Below are 13,588 nucleotides of genomic sequence, written 5' to 3'. Positions count from 1 at the left end.
ACATGGATGCCCACTCTCACCGCTGTTGTTTAACATAGTGTTGGAAGTTCTAGCATCAGCAATTAGACAACAAAAGGAAATCAAAGGCATCAAAATTGGCAAAGATGAAGTCAAGCTTTCGCTTTTTGCAGATGACATGATATTATACATGGAAAACCCGATAGACTCCACCAAAAGTCTGCTAGAACTGATACATGAATTCAGCAAAGTTGCAGGATACAAAATCAATGTACAGAAATCAGTTGCATTCTTATACACTAACAATGAAGCAACAGAAAGACAAATAAAGAAACTGATCCCATTCACAATTGCACCAAGAAGCATAAAATACCTAGGAATAAATCTAACCAAAGATGTAAAAGATCTGTATGCTGAAAACTATAGAAAGCTTATGAAGGTAATTGAAGAAGATATAAAGAAATGGAAAGACATTCCCTGCTCATGGATTAGAAGAATAAATATTGTCAAAATGTCAATACTACCCAAAGCTATCTACACATTCAATGCAATCCCAATCAAAATTGCACCAGCATTCTTCTCGAAACTAGAACAAGCAATCCTAAAATTCATATGGAACCACAAAAGGCCCCGAATAGCTGAAGTAATTTTGAAGAAGAAGACCAAAGCGGGAGGCATCACAATCCCAGACTTTAGCCTCTACTACAAAGCTGTCATCATCAAGACAGCATGGTATCAGCACAAAAACAGACACATAGACCAATGGAATAGAATAGAAACCCCAGAACTAGCCCACAAACGTATGGCCAACTAATGTTTGACAAAGCAGGAAAGAACATCCAATGGAAAAAAGACCATCTCTTTAACAAATGGTGCTGGGAGAACTGGACAGCAACATGCAGAAGATTGAAACTAGACCACTTTCTGACACCATTCACAAAAATAAACTCAAAATGGATAAGAACCTGAATGTGAGACAGGAAACCATCAAAACCCTAGAAGAGAAAGCAGGAAAAGACCTCTCTGACCTCAGCCGTAGCAATCTCTTACTCGACACATCCCCAAAGGCAAGGGAATTAAAAGCAAAAATGAACTACTGGGACCTTATGAAGATTAAAAGCTTCTGCACAGCAAAGGAAACAACCAACAAACTAAACAAACAACCAACAAAACTAAAAGGCAACCAACGGAATGGGAAAAGATATTTGCAAATGACATATCGGACAAAGGGCTAGTATCCAAAATCTATAAAGAACTCACTAAACTCCACACCCGAAAAACAAATAACCCAGTGAAGAAATGGGCAGAAAACATGAATAGACACTTCTCTAAAGAAGACATCCAGATGGCCAACAGGCACATGAAAAGATGTTCAGCGTCGCTCCTTATCAGGGAAATACAAATCAAAACCACACTCAGGTATCACCTCACGCCAGTCAGAGTGGCCAAAATGAACAAATCAGGAGACTATAGATGCTGGTGAGGATGTGGAGAAACGGGAACCCTCTTGCACTGTTGGTGGGAATGCAAATTGGTGCAGCCACTCTGGAAAACAGTGTGGAGGTTCCTCAGAAAATTAAAAATAGAACTACCCTATGACCCCGCAATAGCACTGCTAGGAATTTACCCAAGGGATACAGGAGTACTGATGCACAGGGGCACTTGTACCCCAATGTTTATAGCAGCACTCTCAACAATAGCCAAATTATGGAAAGGGCCTAAATGTCCATCAACTGATGAATGGATAAAGAAATTGTGGTTTATATACACAATGGAGTACTACATGGCAATGAGAAAGAACGAAATATGGCCCTTTGTAGCAACGTGGATGGAACTGGAGAGTGTGATGCTAAGTGAAATAAGCCATACAGAGAAAGACAGATACCATATGTTTTCACTCTTATGTGGATCCTGAGAAACTTAACAGAAACCCATGGGGGAGGGGAAGGAAATAAAAAAAAAAAAGAGGTTAGAGTGGGAGAGAGCCAAAGCATAAGAGACTCTTAAAAACTGAGAACAAACTGAGGGTTGATGGGGGGATGGGAGGGAGGGGAGGGTGGGTGATGGGTATTGAGGAGGGCACCTTTTGGGATGAGCACTGGGTGTTGTATGGAAACCAATTTGACAATAAATTTCATATATTGAAAAAAAAAGAGTCACCTTTTTAAAACCCAAATAGATTTATGATTCCTAGATTGTGATATTTTAAAAGATTAGCTTCTACAATAATGCACAGATAATCAGGAACATACATCTGTGGGGGAAGAAAGTCATTAAATAAAAATGTTACTGAAATTCTTAATCTCTTTGAAAAACAAAACAAAAGTAAAAACCTTTTAGGAGTGGACCTTACCCTTTATTTATTTTTTAAAGTTTATTTATTTATTTTTGAGAGAGAGAGAACAGGGAAGGGCAAGGAAAGAGGGAGAGTCAGAGAGGGAATACCAAGCGGGTTGTGTGCCGATGTGGGGCTGAATCTCATGAACTGTGAGATCATGACCTGAGCCAAAATCAGGAGTCAGACACAACCAACTGAGCCACCCAAGCACCACAAGTTTACTATTAACTGAAAAGTAAATAGTTATCCATAGAAAAGCCACAGGTCCCAAACAAAATAAATGCTGTACAAGGGACATTTATCTCTATGAAAATAACTAAAGATGATTTCTAATAGAGATCTTACATCACACTGATTTCTCTTCATATCAGTAATAATGATGGCCAGAAGTAGAAATTATAAGATGCCAATATTTCTGAAAAATCTTTGTTCTTTATCTTAGTTTTGCTTACAGACTTCACTTGGAGCAGCTATAACAAAAATGTTGCCTCTTTTTCTTTTCTACCAGCCTCTAATAATTAAAAATCTTTATTCAAGATATAGTTGCAAATCTACCTGTGGATCGAGTCCAAGCCCAGCTTGTATTAGGATAACGGTAAGGGCAGTGTTTCTTAAAGTTGAAGACCATGTGTTATTAATATGGATGTAATCGCTGAGGAATGGAACATTCCTGATGGTAAAACCTGCCAGTAACATCCCTTAAAAAAAAAAGAAAAGAAAACATGTCTGATTCAGTTCATTTTTCTAAGTTAGAAAAGAGAAATGTTTAATTTCCCTTCTCTAAACACACTACATCATTACTTTGGTGAAGGACAGATTACATACAAGTAGAGAAGGCAGCATAAGTAAAGGACTGGAGATAAGAAATGACATATCTCAAAGGGCTAAAACAGGTAATTCAGTGTTGTTAAACAAAAAAAGGGCAAGGACTGAGTGAGAGAATGGGCAGGAGAGGCCAGATAATATAAAGCTAACCCCCCTGCAGCCTCCATTCCCACCGCTTGCTTTTCCAGAGTAATGTACCATAGGAAAAGTTTTAGGAGGGAGAGACATAGTGCGTCTTGTATTTTCTATGTGATGGTTTTGATGAGTTAGATAGACATAAAACTAGAGGAGAGAACAATTAAAAGGCTCTGCCAAAGTCCATGGAAGACTTGGAAAACAAATAGCCTAAGCTAGGGTAAGAGTAGAAGTTTTGGAGAGAAAAAAAAAAAGATTCAGTGAATACTTAGCAGGTGCTAAAAGGGTGTTGTGGACATAGAAGGATATTAGCAATAGGATGGAGCAATTATCTCTACTCACAGTGTACGGAATATTTGGGTGTATTGAATACTTAGAAGATATGAGACACCACTGATAGAAGTTCTTCCACTAATTTTCCTCTGACCACATGGAGAGTTATATAACAATGGTAATAAAGAAAGAGGATATAATACTGGTTAGGCAGATGACGCATCTATGAATATACATAGTGGAGCTGCCCAAACAGCTTAAACCATAAAACTTTCTGGTGCCCTAGTCACTATAGTATTTGAATCTTATCATCGTATTTGAGTTAGGTTATCTACAGAAAAATTCAGTCTTTTCAAAATGTTTCATTTTCTATAATATATTGAAAATTAATTTTAAAATGTCCTATTAAACAATAAAGCAACAGGAATCATATATTGAGTATATTTAAATTGTTTCAAAAATATTTCAGAAAAAAAATCTGTGTGCTTTTATACAAAGAGAATAAATACTTCTATAAATGAGCTATATCCACACATATATAGTAAATATAAAAAGAAGCTATAAAGATTATATTACATTGAAATATTTCTATATTATATGTATTCTGACTAGAGTATGTTCATAATTTGCATACAGCAAAAACAAAGACATAAGAGCTAACTGTACACTTACCAAGAAGAGGTGGAAGTTGAGGCACTGAAGGTATTCTAATGAGTTCCAAAATTTTCCCCCCAATCATGGCACTATAAAAAATAATTAATAGTCCAAATAAATTTCCACCAGGGAGAACTTCGGGGCCTGAGAATGACCAGGCTACACACCATAACATAAAAAGTGCAACTCCTGAAATATAAAAAAAGCATATATCTATATATCTACATAGACATGGATATATACATACAAAAGATGATTCTATCTTATCAAATATCATATTAATAGCCAGGCCTATATAATGATACATAACATAGACTAATGTTGCTTGCTAGTATAGTTGAAGAAATATCTGTTTAACATATATTCCAAAGTCCCTGTCAATTTATGGCACAAGTTTTTAACAAAGTATTATTATTTTAAAAAATATTTTAAGGGGTTCCTGGGTGGCTGAGTCAGTAGAGCATCTGACTCTTGATTTTGGCTCAGGTCATTATCCCAGGGTCATGGGATCAAGCCGTGCATCAGGCTCTACACTGAGGATGGAGCCTGCTTAAGGTTCTCTCTCTCTGTCTTTCTCTTTCTCTCTCTCTTCTTCTGGCCCTCTCCTGCTCACACACGCTCAGTCTCTCTCTCTTTCTAAAAATAAAAATTAAAAAAAATTAGAAGTATATGTGAATCCTTTAAAGTGCTAAACAAACAAACAAAAATAATAAAGTGCTAAACATTTCTCACAACATATGACATTTAAAAAATTCCATGGCAATATGATGAGCTTTACTTCATTTTACATTTTAGAGTAGCCTTTGCATCATGAATAAAAAGATAATTGGTTGTGATAAGAATTCTCAAATTTATAGTAGATCACAGTGGCAGAGTGCCAACTTTTTAAAACAGGACCAGAATAAGTCTTTGTGCTGGAAGGATACTTCAGTTGATATTTGGCATAAATTATTAAAGGGATTTAATGGCTAGGAAAAAAGTGAACTTGGTCTTTGGGAGAATATAATGTATCTTAGGTTATATGTAGGAAGTACAGGTAAATAGTGTGAGAAGGATAAGTTAGTAGATATCTTCTTTTTGGCAACTAGATTCTCAGGAAAGGCCCTATTCACCAGGGAATCCATAAGTTTCTGCAAAGGACAAATGATTACACTGTAAATTGCCACCTGCATATTAAACATTTAACATATTTTACTATAAATCATAATTCCTAATACTTTTTCAGGTTCTTAGAACAGCTTAAGTGTATTTTTTAGCTGTGACCCCTTTTTGGCTCCATAAAACTGGCAGGATAGAAGAGGAGGATTTTGATAAACTCAAGGCAAAAAGTTAGAACTAAGATTCTTGTTCCTCTGCTCTGACTATTGCCATCCACAAAACTGGAACACTTGAAGGACTACACTCTTATTAAATGGACCAGAAGATACTATTCTACTGACAAAGGGAAAAGACAGGGCAGTTTGTTTGTCTTAGCTGGTCTCTAGTTGGCAAAATCACCTCTGGGAATTCATATATAAAACTAGGCCTCAAGTAACTTAAGGCTAAGTCTCAAATTTACATGATTTGCTTGGTTTGGGAACCCCAAATCCTAAACACAGCATAAAAATATCTTCCCATGGAACTAGGCCTTGAGCAATTAGTAGATTCTAGTTCAAAATATCCCCAATAGACACTCCTGATTCCAAACTGTATAAACCCCACTGAATCTGAATTTAAGATAAAAATTTATAAAATAAGAAGTAATTCCCAATGATTTGGACACAGGAAGCAAAATGAGTTCTCACCCAGGATTAAATTAAAATAGACACTTAGACATAATGTTGAGAAACCACAGACCACCAAAGACAAAAATAAGGTCTTAAAGACTCCAGAGAGAGAAAGATAATCATAAAAAATAAACATTGGAGCAGATTCTCAATTCTCAATAGCAATAATGGAACATGGACAATAATAAAGTCTTCAAAGTGCAGAGATAAAATATTCAATGTTGAATTCTGTAGCCAGTTAAACTATCATTCAAACAAAAAACAAATTAAAGATATTGTCAAGTTAATATATATCTAAGAACATACTCCATTTTCACTGAAAACAAAAACTATTGAAAGATATGTTTTAGGAATAAGGACATAAGAACAAAAAGAAAGATGTACAAAGAAATTTGCAAACATGTAGGTTAGTCTAACCAATTTTAGAACACATTACTAATCAAAATGGGTAATCAGGGGATATAAAAGTAAGTGGGGAAGGGGTTGTCAATAATGATGACCTGAAGAGATAGGCAATTTATCTCAACAAAAAAATCCCTCCATGTAAAGCTATAAACAACAACAACAACAACAACAACAACAAACCAATAATTATAGGATCCTGAAAACTGACTAATGACAGTTACCAAATTGAGAAGCATTTATTAAAAAAAAAAAAAAGATGCTAGGGTTTTAGGTAGGACTGGTTAAAGTCTGAGGCCTTCCTGTCTGGGACTGCTATCATTCCTCCCCTCATTTCCCCACTTACTTCATTTAGGAAACACTGTAGTTTTACCATCATGGAGCTAGCTTAAAAACCAGCCACTTTGTTGTGAGAGGAGGTGGTATAGATATGCAGTGGAGGGAGAAAACCCATGACTTTGCTCGGTAGAAGTGGCAGACTGGTTTCAGAATAGGCAGAGGAAATATGCTGTGGTGCCAGTTTGAGGTTGCAGCTCAAGTTGAGGTGAGTGGCAGATATGGTAAAAATTTAACTGGGAGATGCTGGATATGACAGAATCATAGAAAGGTTGAGGTAAGTTCTCCACATATGCATGGCTGATTGGATGTATGTGTATGCAACCACAGAGAAGACTCCTGAAAGTATGGCAAAAAGTAAAAACTGATGTGAGATTTGACTACCAGCAGCAATTTTGAATGCATTTTTCAACCTACCTATAGGATCACTTGGCAGAGGGTGGAAGCCTAACTGGCTTGAGCACAATGTCTCCCCCAAATCATTAGGTGACTCTTAAGCTATGCAGACAAATTAGAAACCGCTAGGAAGATAGGCTAAAAACAAATAAACAAAAAGTAAGACACCAGGTGCTGCAAAACCATGGCACAGAATGATTCCACATTTAAGTACATGCAAATTACCCAAACAACAACAATGAAAACCTTAAAAAAATAAAACTGAATTCAAAGTTGCCATATGTGCAACTAAAATGTATAATTTTCAGCCCAAACTTACTAGATATGGAAAGAAATGGGAAAATACAACCCACATTCAGGACAAAAAAGCAGTCAATAGAGACTGAATGAATAAGTCCAGGTGCTAGATTTCCAAAGTTTTCAGAACAGCTATTATAAATATATTCAAATAACGAAAATAGGACAATGTGTCAATTAATAGGGAATATCAATAAAGAGATAAAATTTATTTAAAAATGAAAATCTGGAAATGAAATATACAAGACTTGAAATGAAAAGTTGACTAGAGAGGCTCAACAGCATATTTGATCTTGTGAAAGAAAATATCAGTGAACTTGAATATAGATCAATAGATATTAATCAATCTGACAAGCAAGGAAAAAAAGAATAAAGAAAAATGAACAGAGCCTCAGACAGCCTAGGATACCACCAAGAATACTAACATATGCATAAAAGAAGTCCCAGGAAGAGAAAGACATAAAGGGGCAGAAAAATACTTGAAAATATAATGTCTGAAAACCTCTCGAAGTTAATAAAAAACATTAACTTATAGATTAAGAAGCCCAACAAATCCCAAATAGAATAAGCACAAAAGATCCACACCTAGAGACATCATCACCATCATCAAATTTCTGACAAAAAAATACAGAAGAAAATCTTGGAAGTTGTAAGAAAATGACTCATTATGTACAGGGCAACAATAATTCAATTAACAGCAGCATTTTCATCAGAAAAAATAAAGGCCCAAAGGCAGTGGGGTGACATTTCAAAAATGTAGAAAAAAGCCTGTCAATTAAGAATTCAACATCTAGTAAAACCATTCTTCAGGAGTGCCTGCATGGCTCAGTTGGTTAAGTGTCTGACTCTTGATTTCAGCTCACAGTTGTGAGACTGAGTCCTGTGCTGGGCTCTGCATTGGGCATGGAGCCTGCTTGAGATTCTCTCTCTCTCTCTCTCTCTCTCTCTCTCTCTCTCTCTCTCTCCCACTCTCTCTTTCTTTCTCTCTCTCACCGCCCCCCCTTACCCCCAGCCTCTGTGTGTGCACACTCTCTCTAAAAAACAAATAAACAAACACCTATTCTTCAAAGTAAAGTTGAAATAAAGACATTCTCAGACAGATGAAAATAGAAAAATTCACCCCTAATGAAATACTAAAGAAAATGCTTTAAGTTGAAAGGAAATGACACAAGATGGTAATTTGGACCAATAAGAAGCAATAAAGTGTACTGGATATGGTAAATAAATACCTAAGTATAAAAGATTATAAATATATTCTCATTTCACCTCTTCATTTAAAAAAACTAAGATTATTAAGAGCAGTAAGAATAACAAAATATTGTTGAGTTTATGGCATATAAAGGTCTATTGGCTCAAAGCTGCTATATAACACAGGAATTAAGTGTTGGAGATGATTATTAGAATTCCCAGAGAAACCACTAAAACTAAAACCTCTAAAACACAGCTAAGAAGTCAATAGGGAAATTTAAATAGTGCCCTAACAATACTTCGTTAGCAAAAAAGAAGCATGAACAGAAAAACAAAAGACATGACACTTATAGAAAACAAGGAACAAAACGGCAGGCATAAACACAACCATATCAGTATTTATGTTAAACTTGAATGGTTTAAATTCAAAAGGAAGACTGTCATACTGGATTTTTTTTTAAAAAAGCAAGATCCAACCATATGGCTTCTATAAGAAAGATACTTTGTATGAAACAGATAAGCTGAATATAAAAAGGTGAAAAGGATATATCATGCAAATAGTAATCATGAATCAAAGAAGTAATAACAAGAGAAATATATCTTAATGAAAACAAAGCATTTCAGTATTAATGGGATGTGTTGTGCACAGACGGAAATGTATAAGCTTTAAAAAATATTAGAAAGAAAGAATTATCTAAAGTTAACAATAAAAACTTCCACCTTAAAAACTTAGAAAAACATAAATAAATCAAACCGAAAGTAAGTAGGATGTATGAAATAAAAAATAAGTAGAAAACAATTAAATAGAAAAGAGAAAAACATTAGAGAAAGTCAATAAAATAAAAAAATTGTCTTTAGGTAGACTGCCAAAGGAAAAAGAGAGAAGGTACAAATTACCAAAATCAGGGATTAAAGAGGAAACATTACTTTAGACCTTACAAAAATTAAAATGATGCTAAAGAAATATTATAAATAATTTCAAGCTAAAAAATTAGGCAACTAGATAAAATAGACAAATTCCTAGAAAGATACAAATTACCAAAACTTACTCAAGAAGAGAGGAAAATAGAAATTCCACTTCTGAGTAAAGAAAATAAAAACAGTAATTCAAAAGATACATGTACCTTCATATTTACTGTAGCATTATTTTCAATAGCATAATATAATATAATATAATATAATATAATATAATATAATATAATATAATATAATATAAAATATAATATAATATAAAATATAATATAATATAATATAATATAATATAATATAATATAATATAATATAAAAACAGAATATTTTTCAGTCATAAAATAGCCAGGGTGCCTGGCTGGTTCAGTCAGTGGAGCTTGTGACTCCTGATTTTGGGGTTGTGACTCTGAGCCCCATGTTGGGTGTAGACAGTACTTAAACTCTTAAAAAAAAAAAAAAGAAAAACTCTTGTCACTTGAGACAATGTGGATGGACCTTAAAGGTATCAATGTAAGTGAAATAAGTCAAAGTAAAACAAACACTGCATGCTCACTTATATATGGCATCTAAAAATCAAACAAACCATAAAACCAAGCTTACATATACAGAGAACTGGTGGTTGCCAGAAGGGGGGGGGGGGTTGGAAAAATGGGTAAAGGGGGTCAAAAGTTACAAACTCCCAGTTATAAAATAAATAAGTTGTTGGATATAATGTATAGCATGGTGACGATAGTTAAGGCTACTGCATTATATATTTGAAAGTTGCTAAGACAGTAGAACTTAAAATTTTCATTACAAGAAAAAAAAGGTTTCTATGTATGATGATGGATATTCACTAGACTTATTGTGTTGATCTTGATCATTTTGCAATATACACAAATATAGAATCATTATATTGTGCACCTGAAACTAATATAAGGTTATATGTCTGTTATACCTCTATTAAAATTTCTTTTAAAAAGACAATTTCAGACAAATAAAAGCTAAAAAGAATGCTAGAAGACTTTTACTACAAAAACAAAACAAAACAACAACAACAACGACAAAAACTACAAGTTTTTTAGAGTGAAGGGAAAGAATTCCACATGGGAACCCAGAATGCCAAAAAGAAATGGAGAGAACCAAAGAATGTAAATATGTGGAGAAATATGAGAATTTTTTTTAATGAAAAAAAAAAAAAGACTTTTGGCTTTTTTTAAAGCAAATGTAGCAGTAAAAAAAACATATATATATATATATATATATATATATATATATATATAAAAGTAGAAGAAAAATAAGAATGTAGAAGTAAAAATATATACAATTGCAGAAGTAAAATAAGAATGTAGAAGTAAAGAACATATATATAAATCTAGCACAGAGGGCAGAGGAGGAATAAATAAAGTCATACTGCTGCAAGACTCTTCTACATTATCTTGATGTGAGGGATGGTTACAGAGCTGTATACATTTGTCAAAATTCATGGAGCTGCACATTTAAGTCTTAAGTTAACATTGTGGTATGTTAACTATATTATAATTCAATAAGGCACAGTCAATAACAAAAAAAGTTTATAAGATGATGGAAAGATTTTGGGGAAAAAAAACAGGGCAAGGGTTAACACACAAAAATTTGGCAATTATGAACAAAACTGCTATAAACACCTATGTGCAGGTTTTTGTGTGTATAAATTTTCATCTCATTTTGGTAAATACTGCCAAGGAGCATGGTTGCTGGAGCATACGGTAAGAGTATGTTTAGTTTTGTAAGAAACTGTGGAACAGTTACCCAAAGTGTCTGTACTATTGGCATTCTCACTAGCAATAAATGAGAGCTCCTGTTGCTTTACATCCTCACCAGCATTTGGTGTCAGTGTTTTGGAATTTGGGCATTCTAATAGGTATATAGTGGTTTCTTATTGTTGCCTTAATTTGCAATTTTCTAAAGACATATGATGCTGAGAATATTTTCATATGCTTATTCGTCATCTTCTTTGGTGAGGTGTCAAAGTCTTTTGCCCATTTTAAAATCAGAGTCTTTCTTCCATTGCATTGCCTTTTCTCCTTTATCAAAGATCAATTGACTGTCTTTATGTGGGTCTATTTCTGGGCCTTCTATTCTGTTCCATTAGTATATGTGTCTGGTCTTGCACCAACATCACACACTCTTGTTTATTGTAGGTTTATAGTAAATCTTGGAATGTTTATTTATTTTTGACAGAGAGAGAGAGAGAGAGAGAGAGAGAGAGAGAGAGAGAGAGAATGAGGGGGGAGGGGCAGAGAGAAAGGGAGACACAGAATCTGAAGCAGGCTCCAGGCTCTGAGATGTCAGCACAGAGCCTGATGCGGGGCTCGAACTCACAGGACCATGAGATCATGACCTGAGCTGAAGTCGGATGCTCAACCGACTGAGCCACCCAGGTGCCCTATAGTAAATCTTGTACTTGGGTAGTATTAGCTCTCCAACTTTAACTCAGTCTTTTGCCTCTCTATATAAACTTCAGAATGAGTTTATTGGTATTCACAAAGTAACTTGCTGGGATTTTGATTGGGGTTGTGTTGAATCTATGGATCAAGTTGGGAATGATATTTCTTTGTCAAGTTGAGGAAGTTTCCCTCAATTCATAAATTGCTGAGAGTTTTTATTATGATGGATGTTGGATTTTATCAAATGTTTATGCTACATCTATTGTTATTATCATGTGATTTTTTCTTCTTTAGCCCACTGGTGTTATGGATTACAAGAATTTGTTTTCAAATATAAGTCAACCTTGCATATCTAGAGTAAATCCCACATGGTTGTGATGTATAGTTCTTTTTATACATTGCTAAGTTTGATTTACTAATATTTTGTTGAGAATTTTTGCTTCTGTGTTTATCAGAGATATTGGTCTGTATTTTTCTTTCCTTGTAATGTCTTTGCTTTGGGTATGAGGCTAATGCTGACCTCATAGAATGAGTTGGGAACTATCCCTTTGCTTCTATCTTCAGGAAGAGAGTATAGAGAATTGGTATAATTTCTTCCTTAAATGTTTGATAAGATTCACCAGTGAAGCCATCTAGGTCTGGTGCTTTTTGTTATGGGAGGTGATTAAGTATTGACTCAGTTTATTTAATGGATATGCCTATTCAGATTGTCTATGTCTTCTTGTGCGTATTCTGGCATATTGTGTTTTTCAAGGAATTTCTTCTTGGCTATCAAATTTGTGGGCAAAAACTTGTTCACAGTATTCCTTTCTTATCTTTTTAATGGGATCTGTAGTGATGTCTCCTCTTTCATTTCTGAGATTATTGATTTGTGTCTTTTTTTTTTTAATTAGCCTAGCTAGAGGCTTACTGATTTTACTGATCTTATCAAAGAACCAGCTTTTGATTTCATTGATTTTTCTCTGTCGTTTTCAGTTTCAATGATATCTGCTCTGATTTTTGTTATGTCTTTTCTTTTGCTTACTTTGGGTTTAATTTGCTCCTTTTTCAGGTTTCCTAATGTGGAAGTTCAGAAGATTAAGATCTTTATTCTTTTCTAAAATATTCATTCAATGTTATAAATTATCCTCTAATTTCACTACTTTCACTGCATCTCACAAATTTTGATAAGCTGTATTTTCATTTTTATTTAGTTCCAAACATTTAAAAATACTACTTGAGGTTCTTTCTTTGGCCCATGTGTTATTTAGAAGTATATTGTTTAATCTCCAAGTGTTTTAGGATTTTCCAGCTACTTTTCTTTTGAATTGTAGTTTAAATCATTTGTGGTCTGAGGGCATCCATTGTGTGATTTTTATTCTTGTATGTTTATTAAAGTGTTTTTGTATGTGTATGATAGAATGTGGTCTATCTTAGTGAATGTTCCATGTCATCTTGAGAATAATGCTTGAGTGTTATGCTATTGAGTGAGAATAATGCTTGAGTGTTATGCTATTATTAGATGAAGTAGTCTATAATTGTTCATTACATCCTGTTGATTGATGATATTGTTGAGTTCATGTCCTTATTAATTTTCTGCCTGCTGGATCTGTCCATTTCTGAGAGATTGTTTAAGTTTATAACTATATTTGTGGATTCATATA

The 13,588-nt window shown here is 34.2% G+C and overlaps 1 protein-coding gene across 2 annotated transcripts in view; it reads right to left on the bottom strand.

Moving 5' to 3' along the window:
- SLC9B1 (solute carrier family 9 member B1) overlaps positions 1-13,588 on the bottom strand; it is a 75,516-nt gene that overhangs the window by 33,375 nt on the left and 28,553 nt on the right. For both annotated transcript variants that reach the window (XM_043571474.1, XM_043571483.1), the window contains 2 exons: positions 4,202-4,372; positions 2,852-2,994 (listed from right to left, as the gene is read on the bottom strand). In XM_043571474.1, the coding sequence (XP_043427409.1) occupies positions 2,852-2,994; positions 4,202-4,372 (314 nt within the window). The remainder of the gene's footprint in view (positions 1-2,851; positions 2,995-4,201; positions 4,373-13,588) is intronic.

This window comes from Prionailurus bengalensis, chromosome B1, assembly GCF_016509475.1.
Source record: "Prionailurus bengalensis isolate Pbe53 chromosome B1, Fcat_Pben_1.1_paternal_pri, whole genome shotgun sequence".
Lineage (NCBI taxonomy): Eukaryota > Metazoa > Chordata > Mammalia > Carnivora > Felidae > Prionailurus > Prionailurus bengalensis.
The sequence above is the reverse complement of the archived record's forward strand: the minus strand, read 5'-3'. Positions and strand labels throughout refer to the sequence as shown.